Raw genomic sequence first — 18201 nt, 5'->3', positions numbered from 1 at the left:
AGATTAAAGCTCCCCGCAAATAACTTGAAGGCCCTAATCAACAGGAAGTAGTCCAGTGATAGCATTCCTTTTTTCTCTCTTCTCTAGTGTTAGGGGGTTGAGAGGGTGGAAGAAAAGGGGTGGAGAAGGGTGGAAGAAAGAAGAACCCACAACATAGCCACCAAACACTGCCAGCCACCAATAACCCCACGTGGGTAGGTTTCCTGATGCAGCTCCTCAGAAGGTGGGTGGTTGTGTGTAGTGAGTCTATATTTGGGCATAGTAGGTCCACATTCAGACTATCCATATCCAGTTTTAGTTCCCAGGGAACACCCTAGAATGTCAGCCCATTTGCTTGGGTATGCCAGGCTCATAGCCCTTAGCAGAGGGTAGGAAGGGACAAGAAGAATCTTGCTTCCCCTGCATCCAGGACCACAAAGAAACAACACCAAACATTATCTGAATTCTTTAAACAGAGACCCAAAATAATTTTTATTCAAATGACAAACACGGGTTAGTCTGTCTCTGTCACATGCCCCACCCCCCTGAATTACAGTACTTTATAAAAATGTAAGATATGCAAACTAAAGTTCCTTTAAATACGGTGACAGGTTTGGTCCTAATACTTGCTTCTTGGATATCGCAGCTGACTGCCATGTTCTTTGATGACTAGTGATAAGCACCATTGAGAGCTGATCCTACCTAGGAGAAGGGTGGATCTCTTCTTCCTCACATCCTTACCTCTTCTTAGCATCCCAAATGCAGGGCATAGAGCAGGAGAGAAGCACTTCTCATGCCACCGGTGGCTGTAGGCACTGAGCTGGTCACAGCAGCAAGCAGAGACAACCCACAGGGCCATCCCCATTGCATTAGACAAGGGCACTTCTGTAGAAACCCTGGGGGTTTCTGAGGTGGGAATTTGTGCGGGCTCAGACTTTCGTGCCTCTGTTTCTGAGGTGGTCTGTTTCCATCATGATCATCAGAACAATTGTTAATCAGCTATTACAGAAAAGGCCACAAGGGGAAAGTAGAGAGGACTCCTTCCTTGGGACTCACAAGACATGAAGCCAACTCTACAATCAAGTCAACAGTAAGCGGTAGAAAGTACATTAAGACAACAGGTGATCATTTGTCCTGTCACTGCCCCATGTCACCTTGGCAGTCCCTCTAAGGAAGGAAGGAAAGGAAGATAGAAGAAAGGGAGGAAGGGAGGGAAGTCAGTCTTGTACTGAAGAAGTGGCCAATGATGACCCTAAAAGCCACTCAGATCCCAACATCCCCCAGCTCCACTGGGACTGAGCTATTGGCAAATATCCCCTCCCTTGAGCAACTCACATGCAAATGTGTCTAAACACAGATACACACCTGTCCCAGAGTCACCTCTCCAACTCATGCTCAAAAATGGAAAGGGTATCGGAGGGAGAAGGCTGCCATCATAGATTTCCTGAGTCTCGGGTGTGGCACATCCCTCCTCCAGCTCTACTGAAAACCTCCCCGTGGCCTCCGGTTTCAGAGCACACTCGGAAATGACTGGATTTTTCTTTGAGGACCATCTTAAGAGCCACAGCTTGGGGGAATCCTTTCCTGTCTCCCTGTGGGGAGTAAAGGATGCTCTGTAGAAGTATTCTCTGGTGGAACCCAGTGGGCACTACCCAATGAATGGCACTGGAACAAGGGAACCTCTGTTCAGAGCAATCAAGATCTCTCAAGGTACTTAAAAGCAGACACAGAAAGTGGCCCCCCTCACCCTGGAGGGTTCAAATCCCTGCTGTTTCATTATGGTTGGCAGTTTCTCCATTTGTCTTCTGGTGTGTGTTTTCACTAGACTGAGTCTCGTGAGGGATTGTTTTGAAAGGGTATCCCTTGCACTTAGACTCATTCATGTTGAATGATGGGTGGATGAATGAATGGAAGATGGCTCTTCTGAGGCTACAGAAATAGGGGCCAAATGGAAGCATCCACATTAGAAAGGGCAGGGAGAAAAAGAGAGACCCTCTAGTGTAGTCGGGGAGGAGACTGACCAGCCCGCCTTCCAAGTGTCCCAGATATAAGCAGCTGTGGAAGCCAAGATGTGGCTGGCAGTGGGGCCCCCTCGTTGTGATGAGAGTGGTGACGTTCTCAGGGTGGCTTTGCTCCCCCAGCTCTAGGGCTGACCCCTGGCTTTAGTGCATTTAGCATATTGCAGGGAGCTCATCAGAAATTCGGACACCCAGGCCCACCACCCCCTTGATAAAGGATTCTGAGGGTCTTGGAAGTAGACTTGTGAGCCTACATGTGATAGATGCCCTGAGGAACTACCTATGGACCTTCAGTGCCTAAACATGACAACTGGGTTAAGGGGTCACTATCCTTAAGGCAAACATGAGCAAACCTCAACAAATTTGTGTGATGACCTAATTCACGGCAGCGGGGTTGGGAAACTCTGGGTTCCTTACAGACAAACCAGGGCTAGTCTTTGCCCACTTCTTACATGAACTTAGGTTTAATATCTGAGCATAGATATCCCAAATTTGGACCTTATCATCCCACTGTGGCTGTCGGAATGGAGTGGGCAGGGGAAGAGGGCAGGGCAGACACCTACAAAGAGTCTGCTCCCAAAGACTGGCTTTCCCCACCGTTGGCCACACCCACAGCGCAGAGCCACCCGTGAGAGGCATCCTGTAGATTTCTACATTGCTGATCTTGCTGAGACTTTCGGTAGGCAAGCATTCTGAATGCCAGCCTCCATGGTCTGCTCTGTGATCCCAAGTATGCAGAAACTCCTCTTCTCTGCCTCTGTCTTCTCTTCTTCTTCTATAAAAGCTTTTAAAGGAAACAATGTTTGCTAGAAAAACCACAAAAAAAATGATTATATACAAAATGGTTATGTGACTGGACGCCATAGTGTGGGAGTGGCCGGGCTTCCGACACCTATTTGCGCTTCCTCAGGATCATGTACATGAGGCCGCTGATGAAAGTGAAGGCGAAAGCCACCCAGGCCAGGATGAAGGAGTAACCGTAGCTGCCTTCTTGCAGTAGGTAATAGAGCTGGCTGTTCTGATGGTGAAGGTCTTGCCGCCGGTCTGTATAGACGGAAGCCCCGATCATGACACACAGACCTGACAGGAACAAAGCCCGGGTACAGAAATATTGCAGACTGTGCTATAATCTGGACCTAGCCTAGCGTTGGTTAATGGCTTCCCACCAGCTTAGGATACGGACCTCAAGTCCCTTCCATGGCTTACGAGAGCCCATTTGGTCTAGTCCTCCTCAGTGCGGCTCTCACAGCTCTGGCTTCTTCATCCCAGCCTGGCATATTGTTTCTTCTACTCCACACCCAGACACCACCTGGTATGCTGCAGTTGCTATCCTCACAGACCCAAGCTCAGGCTTCAAGCTTTGGGGACACCTTCCCTTTCCCCCTAAATCCAAACCCCTCCATAATGAGTGTTCTCTGGCTTCTCCTTTCTGGGTGTTCCCCCACGTCCCCGTCCCAGTGATTTTGGTGGGGTACGATGCAGAGGCTCTGCGCAAGCTACAGGAGGAGAGCTTCATTTTGCCAGAAAGCGGCTGTGTGTGCACCTAATGGTCTGTTTGTTCTGAGTTAACCTTAAATTTACATGTCATCCAAAGTGGTGACTGAGAAGGAACACAAGGCCTTAGTTCGTGACCTTAGTGTGTGCAAGAGAGATGAGCAGGAATAGTGGATCTCAAGAGACTAGCACTACCTGGCCAGGCCTGAACTTGGAATTTATTGTTTGCCCTAGCTCTCCACTAGAGGGAGCCCAGGAAAAGGGTGAGGAAGGCAGGCTTTGATCGGGCAGACTATTGAATAGTGTATGCTCTAAAGAGTCACTTCCTGGCCTGTGTGGGGGCAGGGTGGGGTGGAGGGGGTGGTCTCATGTGTGTACAGGCTGTCTCATGTGTGTAGAGGCAGCACAGGCTGTCTCATGTGTGTACAGGCTGTCTCATGTGTGTACAGGCTGTCTCATGTGTGTACAGGCAGCACAGGCAGTCTCATGTGTGTACAGGCAGCACAGGCTGTCTCATGTGTGTACAGGCAGCACAGGCAGTCTCATGTGTGTACAGGCAGCACAGGCAGTCTCATGTGTGTACAGGCAGCACAGGCAGTCTCATGTGTGTACAGGCAGCACAAGATGTCTCATGTGTGTACAGGCAACATAGGCAGTCTCATGTGTGTACAGGCAGCACAGGCAGTCTCATGTGTGTACAGGCAGCACAGGCAGTCTCATGTGTGTACAGGCAGCACAGGCAGTCTCATGTGTGTACAGGCAGCACAGGCTGTCTCATTTGTGTACAGGCAGCACAAGATGTCTCGTGTGTGTACAGGCTGTCTCATGTGTGTAGAGGCAGCACAGGCTGTCTCATGTGTGTACAGGCAGCACAGGCAGTCTCATGTGTACAGGCAGCACAAGATGGCAGTCTCATGTGTGTACAGGCTGTCTCATGTGTGTACAGGCTGTCTCATGTGTGTACAGGCTGTTTCATGTGTGTACAGGCAGTACATGCCGTTTCCAGGTTCACTTACAGGACATGAGCTGGATGATGGCCGTCAGGACGAACCTCTCTCCCTGCTTGAGGCGGAAGAGCTGGAGCAGAAAGATGAGGAAGGAGATGCAGGAGAGGATGGTGGAGAGGATCATGGTGGCCTGCACCGCCTGCATCACAGAGTAACCTGTGGGCAGAAGATGAAGGCTTCAGACAGAGGGTCATAGGTCTGTCTGCAGCCAAGCGTGTCCATCCATACTGAGGCCTGCACAGCCAAGGTAAGCTCATGTCTTAAGTGACTCCACTGCATGGTGTTGGACCCCCATTCCTAGTCACTGTGCTCTGTGGGCCACAGACGGGATACACCTGAGCAGTGGGAATGCTGGTGCTGCCTGGCGGTGTTCCTGCCCACCTCCCTCTCCTCCATCTAGACAGTTGACCAGAGACCAACCTGAACAGAAGATGGTGCTAGAACTCTGGCTTCTCCCTGCTCTGGACTGCAGCTCCTACCCATTTGGCTCGGGAAAAGGAGACAACAGAAAAAGAGCAACAGCCGGGGCTCAACCTCTTAGTTTGCCTGAAACTGGCTGGAGGGAGCTTAGATTGCAAAGGCTCCACGAGGCATTGACAGCAACAGATCTTACTGTGATTCAGCTGCACGCCGTGGTCCCACAGAAAACACCTGGTCCTGCGTCCTATTTCCTTATGTCAGACACACACACTCTCCAGCACAAACACATCGCCTGCCCCTGCCCCTCAATGTCCAAGATCAGGGGGAAATAAGCTAGCAGGAAGAGGGAGTGTTCCCTGGGTAGGAATGGAGGGGAATGGGCCAAAGGAACTAACTTGTGTGGTGTTAGGAATGCCCTCTGCTTTGCTTTCAATGGTGGCCTGCTAGGATTATAAACAACTGTCAAAACCCATTGCACGAGGAGCCCTGAAGAAGCATTCATTTTCATGTTGGTAAATGATAGCTCTATTCTAAAAAAATATTACCAGATTTCCCTGAGACAAAATGAACCGGAACAGCAGGCACTGAGAACACTTCTAAAGTCTCCTAGGGAATTTCAAAGTGGGCCTGTGACCCCGTGACTTTGAACATTACTTATTAAATTTTCCAAGGAGCCATCTAGGATGGCTTATTTAAAATGCAGGTTCCTCGTTCAGCCGCCATTACTCTGGGGTGGGTGCCAAGAGGATACAGTTTTAGCAAGTAGCCCAGGTGATTCATATCCTGTGACGAAGCAAATTGTTTTGTGAGGAAAACTGGCTCTGTGCTTTTAGAAGAGAGTTCCTTGGTGATGAGCTGAGGAGTAGGACCCTGGTAGCCCATGATGTGGGTGAAGCCCAGCAAGGGCACCTAAAGCAGAAAGTCAGTCAGGAGGAGGGCTATGACCCTGCTGTGGTTTCATCGTCCCTGGAGGCCTCAGGAATGGTCTCCTTGCAGTGTTAGCGCCTCATAATCCCCGCTAAGATAGTCAGGCCTCCATAGCAGCAGCCTCTGTGTTCTTGGACTCAACAACCATTTTTGAGGGGTGTCAGTTGAAGGGAGAGCCCAGAAAGTTCCAGAAATCAAAATCTAAATTTGCCATGTATCGTACCGGATCCACACAGTGAAACACGGCGTGGAGATTGTATTTGGCGTCGTAAGTCATGTAGAAACTACAGTATGGAGGAGGCATGCGAGGTTCCAAGCGCATTTGCCCCATCCCACACATCCTTTTGGACCCTCGTGGGGTTTCAGGACTAGTCCATGCCCAGCTACAGGAACAGCAACTGCACTTGGGTTTTATTTAGAACAAAAGAGGGTAGGGAGAGGGTGGGCTGGAGAGAGCTCACTGGCTAAGGCGTCCGCCACCGCGCTGGACAACCTGAGTTGGAGCCACGGAGAACTGACTCCCACAGGCTTTCTCTGGTGGCCTCGTTAGTGCCATGGCCTCTAATGAAGAGAGACAGAGGGAGTCAGTTGGGCCAGACTTCACTGAGGGTCTCTGGTTTTTAGTTAGCATTTCCTCCTGTTTCCAGGGCTCATGACACCAGTTTACCACTGATGATACAGTACAGCTCAGATACATTCGTTTAACATAGGAAATACGTTTACATGTGGAAGAAGTCAGAGCTGGCACGATTAATTTTTTTCCACAAAAGAGCCAGGCTATAAATTGCTTCAGGCTTCTGGTCACATTACTCTTCCTCTTCCTCTTCCTCCTCCCCCTTCCTCCTCCTCCTCTTCCTTCTTCATTTTGGGGATTTTGTTCTTTTTATATCTCTTTTATTTTTTAAATTTTATTCTTGGATATTTCATGTATTTACATTTCAAATGTTATCCCGTTCCCCCAACTCACATACCCCCTTCCCCTCCCCCTTCATCTATGAGGATGCTCCCATTCCTACCCACCCACTCCAACCTCAATGCCCTGGCATTACCCTGGGGAAAGGAGCCTTCATGGGACCCAGGGCTTTTCCTCCTATTGATGCTGGACAATGCCATCCTCTGCTACATATGCGGCTGGAGCCATGGGTCCCTCCATGTGTACTCATTGGTTGGTGGTTTAGTCCCTGGGAGCTCTGGTGGGGTCTGGTTGGTTTACATCTCTTTTAAAATGTCAAAGCCATTCTTAGCCCATGGGCCACACCAAAGCAGGTCTTGGGCTGCATTTGGTCGTTCACTGACCCCTGATTTGAAAAGCAATAATACAGAAATTCCCACACGGAGGCACACCAAAAACAGAGGCTCTAAAACACAGCTTCTGGGCACAGTTTACAACCATAGCTGCTGTTGCTGGGGCTCAGCAGGCCTACAGGGACAGCAGCAAGTGGGTAGGCCAGATCTGCTGACTTGGGCCTGACTGGGTCTCCTCTAAGTCAGGTGGGGAGGGGAGATAGGGATGGTGAAGCCCCAGCCACCCACACTTACCTGAAAACTCCTCGGTACTGCTCAGGTCATTGATCTCTGTACAGTTTGTGCTGTTGGTGCACACTCTCCAGATGTCAGCTGAGAAGCCATCTCCTACCCACCAGGCCTGCAAAGCGAATGGAAGCTGCTGGTTAAGGAAACAGATCCCGAGTCCCGCTGGGCCAAGAAGTAAATGTGGGCCCACCTCAGGACTCACTGCTTCCCAAAGGGCAGAGCATGAGTGAGTCCCCTGGGGACTTTGTTCAAATGCACACTGGTGAGTCAAGAAGCCTCAGATCGGTTCTGGGTCTCTGCTGAGTCCCATGGGATGCCCAGCTGCAGGTCTTCACAGCTGCAGGTCTTCACAGCTGCAGGTCTTCACAGCTGCAGGTCTTCACAGCTGCAGGTCTTCACAGCTGCAGTCTTCAGAAGGATCTGAGGTGGCTCGTGTTCTCATGGCCCAGGGGAAAATACACCGAGGATAAATGGAGGCCAGTTCTACCAGAGTGGCCAGGAGAATGTGGAGAAGAAAGGGTAACATCAAGGGGCCAGGAGACGAACCAGCCTAGACGGCTGTCTGATGGGTAGATAAGAAAACATGGCATGTGTACACATAAGAAAAAATAAAATCATAATGTTTGGAGGAAAGTGGGTGAGCACAGCAGGCTCAGGGAGACAAACACTTGAGTTTCTCTTACATGAAGAACTGATTCAGGGCTCTGTGTGTGTGTGTGTGTGTGTGTGTGTGTGTGTGTGTGTGTGTGTGTGTGTACTCATGTGTGTGGTTATAGGCCATGGGACTAGGGCTGGATCAGAACCCAGAAGAGGTGGGAAATAGAATGTAACTGAATTCACATGATGAGCAGAAGTGGAGTGCTAACTGTGAAAGGAGAAGGACCCGCCTGGAGGGGAGGGGAGAAGGAAGGGCAGAGGGAGGGGAGAAGGAAGGGCAGAGGGAGGGGAGAAGGAAGGGCAGAGGGAGGGGAGAAGGAAGGGGAGAAGGAAGGGCAGAGGGAGGGAGAACCATGAGAACAAAGTCCAACATCACACAGGTATGAAGATGCCACGATTAAACCCACTACTCTGTAAACCTAAAAATTAATTCCAAAAATGTTTCCCTGGGCTGGTGAGGTGGCTGAGGAATGAAGAGAGGTCCTCCACGCTGAGCACAGTGACCTGAATTTGGTCCCAGGAGTCACATGGTGGAAGGAAAGAACCAACTTCAGAAAGTTTTCCCCTGGCCTCCACCCATGTGCCACAGCTCGTGCCCCCCTCAAGAGGGATGAAAAATATAAACAAATGCTTAAATGTTAAAGTATTCAAACAAAAAAGAATTAAAATGAGAACTAAAAGTGGAACATCCGGTGTCCAGCGGAGAGATTCTCTCTACCTTAGCCCAGCCCTCTCCTTTCCCTCCCTTAAAGGCTGGGCACTGGGTCCACAGGGTCCACAGGGCAAGCACAATTCCAAGACTGACGTCGGTCGGGCTGTCTCATGGCTGTCACACTTCCACCCGTCCTCTCAGTTAACATATGTCATGCTAAGATAAACACCTGGGTGTGGGAGCACATTCCTGCCCCAAGACCTGTCCAGCCCTTTCACTAAACCTGGGACCTTGCTGGAATCCCAAAGGACTTGATGCAGGAAACAAACAAAAACAAAAATTCTAGAACAAAAAATTCAGTACCATTTTTCCTACACTGTGGACCCTTTCCTTGGCAGCTCCAAGACAACACATCTACGTGACCACAGCATGGGCCAGTCAGCAGTTCGGAAAGACCTTCCAACAGACTCACTGTGTTCATATGCCCTGGCAGTGTCCCGAACCAGGAGTCTCTGGGATGGTTTGAGTCCTGGCTCTACCGCCTACTACAGTGTCACAAGGGCCAGGACCGACTGGGGGTTCTCTGGGAACCATCAGAGACAAGTCCCTACCTCCCAGACAACCCAGGATGATGCACTTAAGGGGGCTGAGTGCTGCCAAGGGTGTCATCGGATGGACAGGTGTAATGATTAATGTTGCCGCTGTTAGGATTACATGGGGTGGATATGTGGGCGGCACTGGGAGTCATATGCACAGTGCACTTTAACCCCTGGGATGTATAACTATGGCTGTCCACTTGGTTAAACAAAGAGATACTAGGAGAGTCTAAACACACTTCTATGTAGCTATGAAGGTTTTTCCAAAGAAGGCTGGCACGGGAGGGTAACACAAGAAAATAAGGCTTTCCCTGCATATGGGCAGAGCTATCCACCCAGTGAGCTGGTGGCCTAAATGGGAGGAAGCTGAAGGAAAGCAGTGTGTGTGTGTGTGTGTGTGTGTGTGTGTGTGTGTGTGTGTGTGTGTGTGTGTGTGAGAGAGAGAGTGTTTGTGTGTAAGTGTATAAGTGTGTATGAGTGTGTCCATGTGTATGGATGTATGTGAGTATGTGTTGTGAGTGTATTTGAGTGTGTGAGTGTATGTGAGTGTGTGTGAGTGAATGTGAGAATGAGAGTTTGTGTATAAGTATGTAAGTATGTGTGAGTATGTGCACGTGTAGGATGTGTGAATGTGTGTGAGTGTGTGAGAGTATGAGTGTGTGAGAGTGTGTGAGAGAGTGTGCGTGTGTGCATGTGTGTGAGAGAGTGTGCGTGTGTGCATGTGTGTGAGTGTGTGCATGTGTATGGATGTGTGTGTGTGTGAGTGTGTGTGTGCATGTGTATGGATGTGTGTTGTGTGAGTGTGTGCATGTGTATAGGTGCACACACATGTGCAAGCCCTTTTCTTCCTGAGTGCTGGTGTCTACCACTGCTACCACCCTTTGCTGACATGGGAATGCTGTGTGTGGCCATCCACCAGGGACTGAATACCAACAGCTCTCCAGGAGTCCTCTGAACTTCATTGTTAGACTGGGGCTGCTGAGGCATCCAGCCTTGTGGTCTGAGCAACTATGAGGCCCTTAACCTCTCCAGTGTAAGACAGCTGCTGTTGGCCCACTCAACTCATGTCAGCCAATCTAAATTTTACACACTCAACACTCACGCACACATGTACATACACTCACACACATGACACATACACATACCACACAAATACACATGCATATTTATCGTACATAAACACCACAAACACATACACACACACAAATATCAGATAATCACACACACACACACTCCTAGAGATCCCAACTGACTTGGCCTTCTGCAGTTTTCTTCCCTTAAACAGTCTGTGCTGTTTGAAATGGTGAGATGAAGCCCGACCTTCGGGACAGGACCAGGTCTGTGAGAAGCATCACTTCCTGCCAGGGGCCAAGAGGGTATCAAATACTCTCTTGCTATTATAATACAGCTGCCAGGCGGACTCTGAAGGAACAAGATACATGTGAGGGGCCTATGGGGAGTCTAGAAAGTTCCACTCATGAGATCTACTGGGGAGTCCGTAAGGACTGCCTGGGGGATGACCTGTGTAGGTCATACAGGCGGATTTTGCTCCCTGTAAGACAGCTATCAACATCTAGAGAAAGCCTTCCTTTAACTCTGAGTGGAAGGGAGACTGACACCCAGTGATAAAAGCCAGGGGTGTTGCTAGGCCTTCACATGAATACAACAGCAATAAGCACGGTGTGTGGGCATCTCCATGGTAGGGTCCAGGGCCTTTGGGAATTCACCCTCCTGGGTGTATAGCGTAGCTGGGCTCGTGGCAGTTCTATTTTTACCTTACTTAAAAAATAATCAAGACACACAGTATTAGGTTTCACTCGGCCACTTGTCAAAGTAAATCTGTCCTGATTGCTTCTGCTCCTCTCTTCCCTCCTCCTAACCTGCCCTTGACCGTCCCCTACACCGTACCTCCCCCTACATCCACCTCACATGTGTCCTAGCATCCTTCCTCCTTCCCCCACCCCTCCTCAAATCCTTAGGAGGTGTTGTTGTTTTCTATAACTTCTGTGACTACTTCATACATACATGATGCCCTCTCCTCCCTCTCAGCCCTCCTCCCTCCTCCCTACAGAACCCCTCCTCTTTCCATCAAACCATTTCTTCTTACTTTCAGGTCTTGCCTGGTGGTTGTGTGACTGATGGAGTTTAATTGGGCGAGTCTGCATAAGTGTGGGTGGGGTTATTCACTGGAACATGGGCAACTTACCAGTGGCTACACCACTGAACAGAACGTTGTCATTTGTTTTCCTGAGGAGAGAGAGACATTCTGACAAGGGTGAGGTAGAATCTCACAGTTGTTTTGATTTGCATTACCCTGATGGCTAAGGATGTTGAACACTTTAAAAAAGATTTATTTGCTACATGTATTTATTTTGAGAACTATCTGTTCAGTTTGTTGGTCCACTTATTATCTCTCTCTCTCTCTCTGTGAGTGTGTGTGTGTGTGTGTGTGTGTGTGTGTGTGTGTGTGTGTGTGTGCGTGTGCGTGTGTAGGCTGAGGACCACAGGAGAGCTGAATTTGCTGAATTCACCCTTGTGTGTAAGTGTATGTGTCTGTGTGGTGTGTACACCTGAGAGTGTGTGTGTGTGTGTGTGTGTGTAAGTTTTACAGTTCTGTATGTATTTTAGATATTAGCTCTTCATCTGAAGTATAACAGGCGAAGCTTTGAAGACCTTATTTTGTATTCTAATTTAAAAAGTAAAATAGGAGCTGGAGAGATGGTTCAGAGATGGTCCAGCCAAGAGCACTGGCTGCTCTTGTAGAGGACCCGAGTTCAATTTCCAGCATGGTGGCTCACAAGCACCTGTAACTTCATTTCCAGAGCCTCAAGAGCCTTTTTGGAGCTCTCTGAGCACCAAGCAAGCAGAGGTGGTGTACACAAAGTGCACAGGGAAAATGCCCATAAACATAAAATAAAATAAATAAATTTAAAGAATATATAAAACATTCAATAGAAAAACAGAAGAGTTAACGAAGTCCACATGACAATGGTATGGGGACTGAGAACTGCAGGAGAGCTGTGCCCACCCTCAGGGGCTTCTGGGAGCCAAGCATCTCATCAACTACGCCATCAGGATCTCATCCAGACCTGAGCACGGATGCCCAGGGCAAGATGCCTTGGCAGAGAAGACAGCCCAGATCCCAGTCACTCGCTCCCTGATATCCACCCTGATCTATGGACTCCTCAGTGGCAGGCGGGAACAGGAACTTACATTGTCAATGGTTGAAATGAACAAGAGTGCCGTAGACACGATGTGGAAGACGATGATGAAGGCAAGAATCACCAACATGTTCACAGGGCAGCGAAGGCAGCAGGAAGTTCAGAGAGGAATGAGGAGACAAAGATGGCGAGACAATTCCAAATCTGTCAACAAGACAAAACTCAAATCAACAACTGTTAACAGGAGCTTTTACGACAGCTCTTCCCACCTTCCCGCTTGGAGCCTCTGCAGTGCTGGATCCAGGTGGAGCCCAGGCCTGAAGGGCCATTCAAATCTCTAATTCAGAGATGAGACTGGTAGAGTTCTTGCTTTGCATGCAGGAGGCCCAGGATTTGATTCCCCACCACTGCACGAGCTTGAGGCGCATGCCTATAATCCCGGCATTTGGGAAGTGGGGGAGGGAGGGTTATATTTTCAAATCCTTACAATACAGTGAGTTTGTGGCCAAGAGGCCAGCCTAAGTTGCACAAGGCCCTATCTCAAAGGCAACAGAGGCCAGATGCATGGATCTACAAAAACTTGTCACATCAACAATGGAAACCTGACGACCTGAATTCAATCCTGAACCCTACTTCCAAGTGGGCAGAGAGAACCAACTCCACAAAGTTGTCCTCTGACCACCACATGTGTGCTATGGAACATGTACACACATACCACACACCATACATGCACATATATACATTTTGGGGGGACTTTTTGCTTCTTGTTCTTTGAGACAGGCCTTACTATGTAGTCCTGGCTGGTCTAGAACTCACCAAGTAGACCAGGCTATCCTGGAACTCACAAAGATCCACCTACGTGTCTTCCAAGTGTTGGAATTAAAGGTATGTGCCACTGAGTTCAGCTCACATATACATTTGAACAATGTTGGCTCCTGAAATCTACTTATAATGTATGGTATGATTTCATTTTCCTCTCTGATCCCATAGGAAAACGACACTTCCCAGAATCCCTTGCACTTAGGGCGGGCCAGTACAGGGAAGTGACATTCAAGCCACACACCTTGGACTGAGATTATGATTGACAAGACTAGATATTCAGCCCCTGAGATTTCAGGGTAATTTTTTTAAAACTCTGATAGGACAATCTGAATAATACAGAACAGGAAGCAACCGTGAAGTCAGGACCTATACCATGCTCAGGAAAGACGGTCCTGCTCAACGGCATGGAAGGCACTCAATGTGTGAGGAAAGAAGCAGAAAGGAATGGATGTCTGTGGTCAGCTCTTCTTTTTGTGCAGCGAAGAATCCATCTTAGGGAATGGTGCCACCCAGAGTGGATGTGTCTTCCCACCTCAAGTAACCTAGAGAAGATAATCTCCACAGGCACAGCCACAGATCTGTCTCCCCAGTGACTCTAGATCTCATTGAGTTGATAACTAAGGCTCACCACACCCATGCTTCAGTGCAGGCTGTTTCCTAAGCAGGAATGCTCCCTAAGGAATGTGGCTTCAGTACATCCCACCCGCAGTCAGAGTGTCCGCCTGTCACATGGTTGGTGGGGCCGGCTGGTCAGCTGGTGATGGTCTGCCTATTTACTTACGTTTCCTTTATAATCACAAAGCACTCTGGAGGCTGGATGGAGGTCTAGCTCAGTGGCAGAGGGCTGGCCTAGATGTGCCAGATCCTGGAGCCTGAGCCTAGAACTGTGTGTGTGTGTGTGTGTGTGTGTGTGTGTGTGTGTGTGTGTGTGTGTGTGTGAGAGAGAGAGAGAGAGAGAGAGAGACAGAGAGAGAGACAGAGACAGAGAGAAAGAGATATAGAGGAGCAGAAAGAAACTAGAGAGATAAGAAGAAAAGGGAACCATTCCCAGAGTCATCTGTAGGCCGGGAGCTGCATAGCAGGACAACCTGAGTCTAGATCCCCATGAAAAGTGACATGGTGTAGCTGTTAACTCTCACCCCGCTCCACACAGAAGAGAGGAGGTGGCCAGAGGCTGGGGTTCCTGGCCAGTCAGTCTAGCAAAAATGATGAACTCTAGGTTCATGAGAAATTCTGTCTTGAAAAATAAGGTGGAGACAGATGGGGAAAGACAACGGACACTGACCTCTGGCCATATACAAGTGCCCAAGGACCAGTGAGGGGGTCCACACACGGATACACACACACACACACACACACACACACACACACACACACCAGTGGGGGGGCCCACACATGGACGTGCACAGATGCAGTGAGGGAGTCCATACACACACACACACACACACACACACACACACACACCAGTGAGGGGGTCCACACATGGATACACACACACACACACACACACACACCAGTGAGGGCATCCACACACAGACATGCACACATGCATAACACACACAGGAAAAGATGTGTCATTAAATGCATAACATTTTCAGGGAAAGATGCTTTATTGTGGTAAAATATGAGTAAAATAAAATTCGCCCCTTGTGGTACTATGCTCAAATACTGTATTCTATTACCACTCCCCAGTTCTAGAACCTGTCACCCTAATACGAAACAAGTAACCACTATGCTGTCATTCCTCCCCGTCTAACTGAGTAGTCCAGAGATTGGTCTACTCAGGCACCCGACAATGGACTGAAACAGTTTGTGAACTTTTGTGTCTGGCTTCTCCACTCAGCTTCATACTTTCCACATTATAACACAGTCACGGGGACATTCCCAGGTAAAGACCCAGCTTGCATGAAGCTCCCACCTCAATAGTTTGAGTGCCCACAGGTATGAAACAGAATTGCCCAAGGCTGAACGTTTCTGGTACCAACCGTCCTGCCACCTCTGACGGACTCGCCCTGGACACAGACTCTACCCCTCTGCCAGATCCCTCTCCTAGATGTGCTTCCTGTCCCTCCATTTTTCCCTCTAGAACTGACTGAGGCTTGGGGGCTCACACAGGGACTAGTCTCTGAGGCTAGAAATCATCACACAACCCAGGAGATGTGAAGCTACAGAAGATATTCAGGGAGGTCCGGGCAGCCATTCCTGAAGCAGCTGGCTCACCAACTCAGAGATTCCTCCAATTCTCCACTAAGGGACAAGTTCCCCTTTGTTGATACTGCATTACGCCCAGTGCCACCACGCACTGCCTCCAAATAACTGGACTCCTGACCTTCCAGTAAAAGCTTGCCAGCCAGCCAGGCCGAATGCCACAGCACTGCCTAAAGGCCCAGTCACCAGGACAAACTCCAGAGCTGTAACGGTGTTCTTCAGAGTCCTGCTCACACAACACAAACACGCACACGTACAAGACTGCAAACCCCCAGAAGACGAATAGAAGCTTTAACCACTGTTCCAGAGGATGGTATTCAGACAAAACCGGGTTTCTTTATTATTTTGGATGTGTGTGTGTGTGTGAATTAGTGGGAAGGCCCACATACCACACAATGCGTTTAGAAATCAGATGTCAACCCTTGGGAGTTGGTTCTCTTCTTCAGCTGTGGGCTTAGCGGTCATCCCCAGGTCATTAGGCTTGGTAGCTTTTACTCAGTGAACTATCCTGCCAGCCCAAGGCCTGATTTTGGATGTGCACCAACATGGCGTTAGCTAACACTAATTCCTCACGGTGTGGAAGAGCACATTCTAACCCTTCTGAATACCCCATGGAAAATGACATAGCTGGCTGTCAACCTCGTCTCCATTGCTGTCTCCCTGTTCCCGCCTGCCCTACTTATATCTAGAATTTAATAGCATCTTAATACCACTTAATAGTGATACACAGCATCCTTTCAAACAAACCCATTCAAGTTTTAAAGCAATTAATTGGAGGAAATTACTGTTAAGCTTTGTGTTCAGGTAGATGTGAGAAGACCAGGAGCTCAAAACCAGCTTTGGTGGCATAGATAGTGAGTCTGGGGCCAGTCTGGACTACAGGAAGGCCTGTCCCCCAAAAAAGAAAAGGAGGACTGGGGAAGTAAAGAGACAAGAGAGGAAATGAGGGAGGGGGGTATAGAAGAGGATAGAGGGGCGGGGAGGGGAGAGGGAGGGAGGGGAGGAAGAGTGGGGGAGGAGAGGGGGGAGGGAAAGTGGGGGAGAGGAGGGAAGGGGAGGAGAGGGGAAGGAGAGAGGAGGGGAGGGGAGGGGAGGTAGATGTTGAATACTGTGATTACCGTTCCTGACTGCTTTTCACATGAATCCCAGGGATCTGAACTCTGGTCCTCTTGCTTGCAAGGCAAGCACTTTACCACTGAGCTGTCTCCTCAGTCCCTTATTAACTTCCTTTTAAAATGCTTACTACATTTATTTATGTTATGTGTGACCGTGGGCATGGGCACACCACTGCATGCTTGTGGCGATCAGAGGCTAGCTGCAGAGCTGGTTCTCTCTCTCTTTCCAGAAGTCCAACAAGGGCAGTCAGGCCAGAGGTAGTCACCTTTACCGGCTGAGCCGTCTTGGCCGCCTGTTAACTTCTTTGTTTATTTAGTGTGCTAGGGCGCACTGCGCTGAGGAGGACAACTTTCAGGAGTTTCTCTCCCTCACTAGGCTGAGGTAGCTCTGCTTCATTCCTGCACTCAAAGTTCCTCCTCTTACACAAAACGCCCTCCCTCCCTCCTGTTACCGGTGTAGCTAACCACCATCCCTGTCTGGTCATCAGGCAAACGTTTTGCCTTCTTTTCTCTCCTGCCGCCCCATCTCTCTTTGTTCCTTCTATCTCCACACTTCTTTGTGCTCTCCTGCCACCTTTCCTTTTTAATAACCCAAGCCGGTTGTAGAGCCCTAGATACAAGTCCGCCTCTCGCTGAGGGCATTCCCACTCTCCCTGTCCCTCTCCTTGCTCTGCCCTTCCCATGTGCAGCCTCAGCAGCTGCTGCTGCCCCAGGCTGAGCCATCTACACATGGCATTCCTCAGGGATGACCAGCAAATCCCACTGTGGGCAGCTAGAACGCCAAGCCCTGTAGGAGCTAGGATGGACCCAGGAGGTGGGTGCCAGAGGATCCCCCAGACTGGCCGTGTGAAGGGCAGAGTTGGGTTAATACAGCCTTAGTGTCAAGCCCCAAGAAGCTGAGCAAGGGCTCATTAGCCCCACTCCATACACGGCAAACTGAGGCTTCTGAAGGCTTCAGAGCAGGCCCTAACCCCTTGTCCTTCTCTCTCCTGCTCCTTCACAGATTCAGAGACTAAGGGAAGCACAGAAAGGCTGCTGACTCACTAGCTCTCCAATGAAACCACACTCTCCAGACACCACTCTCACCTTGCTAAGAATTGTGGGGCACTGTTAGCAGGGTGCTGTTGATGGAAAGGGCTCAGGACGGGCCTACAGGCAGTCCGGGGTCCCCTCCTGTCCTTCCTTCACATAATCTCCAAGGCAGGAGCCTGGGACCTCAACTTTTGCCAAGAGGAAGTAGCTTTGGCACAAGCCACATCTGCGTGTAGAGGAACCAAGCGTCTAGGGAGGATCTACTGTTTGGATGGCTGCTCTGTCCCTCCAGCTCCTTCCGCCACATCTCCTTATAACTGACCCGAGGCCTGAGCTAGAACAGTCCCAGAAGGACAGACACAAGGGCAGGCTGGGGTTGCGGGGCTTTCCAAGGCAGACTTAAGTTAGTTGGTGAGATCTGGGCAGTCTCTAGTCCAACCCCTCCGCCCACAGCCTTGTTCCCTGGGTACTGGCCTAGCACTGGGACGGGTGAGCCAGGGAAATGCTGGGCCATACTGACTGAGGAAATCTGGTACCCACCCTGGAGCTGGTGCCTCCACCCCAGGCGCCTAGAGTCCAG

The 18201-nt window shown here is 49.6% G+C and overlaps 1 protein-coding gene across 1 annotated transcript in view; it reads right to left on the bottom strand.

Moving 5' to 3' along the window:
- Positions 1-439: 439 nt before the first annotated feature.
- The window catches only part of Emp2 (epithelial membrane protein 2), a 34665-nt gene continuing 16903 nt past the window's right edge, over positions 440-18201 (bottom strand). Inside the window, exons 2-5 of the mRNA NM_001007721.1 lie at positions 12497-12648; positions 7385-7490; positions 4508-4654; positions 440-3077 (exon numbers count right to left, since the gene is read on the bottom strand). Coding sequence (NP_001007722.1) covers positions 2890-3077; positions 4508-4654; positions 7385-7490; positions 12497-12574 — 519 coding nt within the window. The 5' untranslated portion in view covers positions 12575-12648 and the 3' untranslated portion in view covers positions 440-2889. The remainder of the gene's footprint in view (positions 3078-4507; positions 4655-7384; positions 7491-12496; positions 12649-18201) is intronic.

The sequence above is a fragment of the Rattus norvegicus genome, chromosome 10 (genome assembly GCF_021556685.1).
Source record: "Rattus norvegicus strain SHRSP/BbbUtx chromosome 10, alternate assembly SHRSP_T2T, whole genome shotgun sequence".
NCBI classification, from domain to species: Eukaryota; Metazoa; Chordata; class Mammalia; order Rodentia; family Muridae; genus Rattus; species Rattus norvegicus.
The sequence above is the reverse complement of the archived record's forward strand: the minus strand, read 5'-3'. Positions and strand labels throughout refer to the sequence as shown.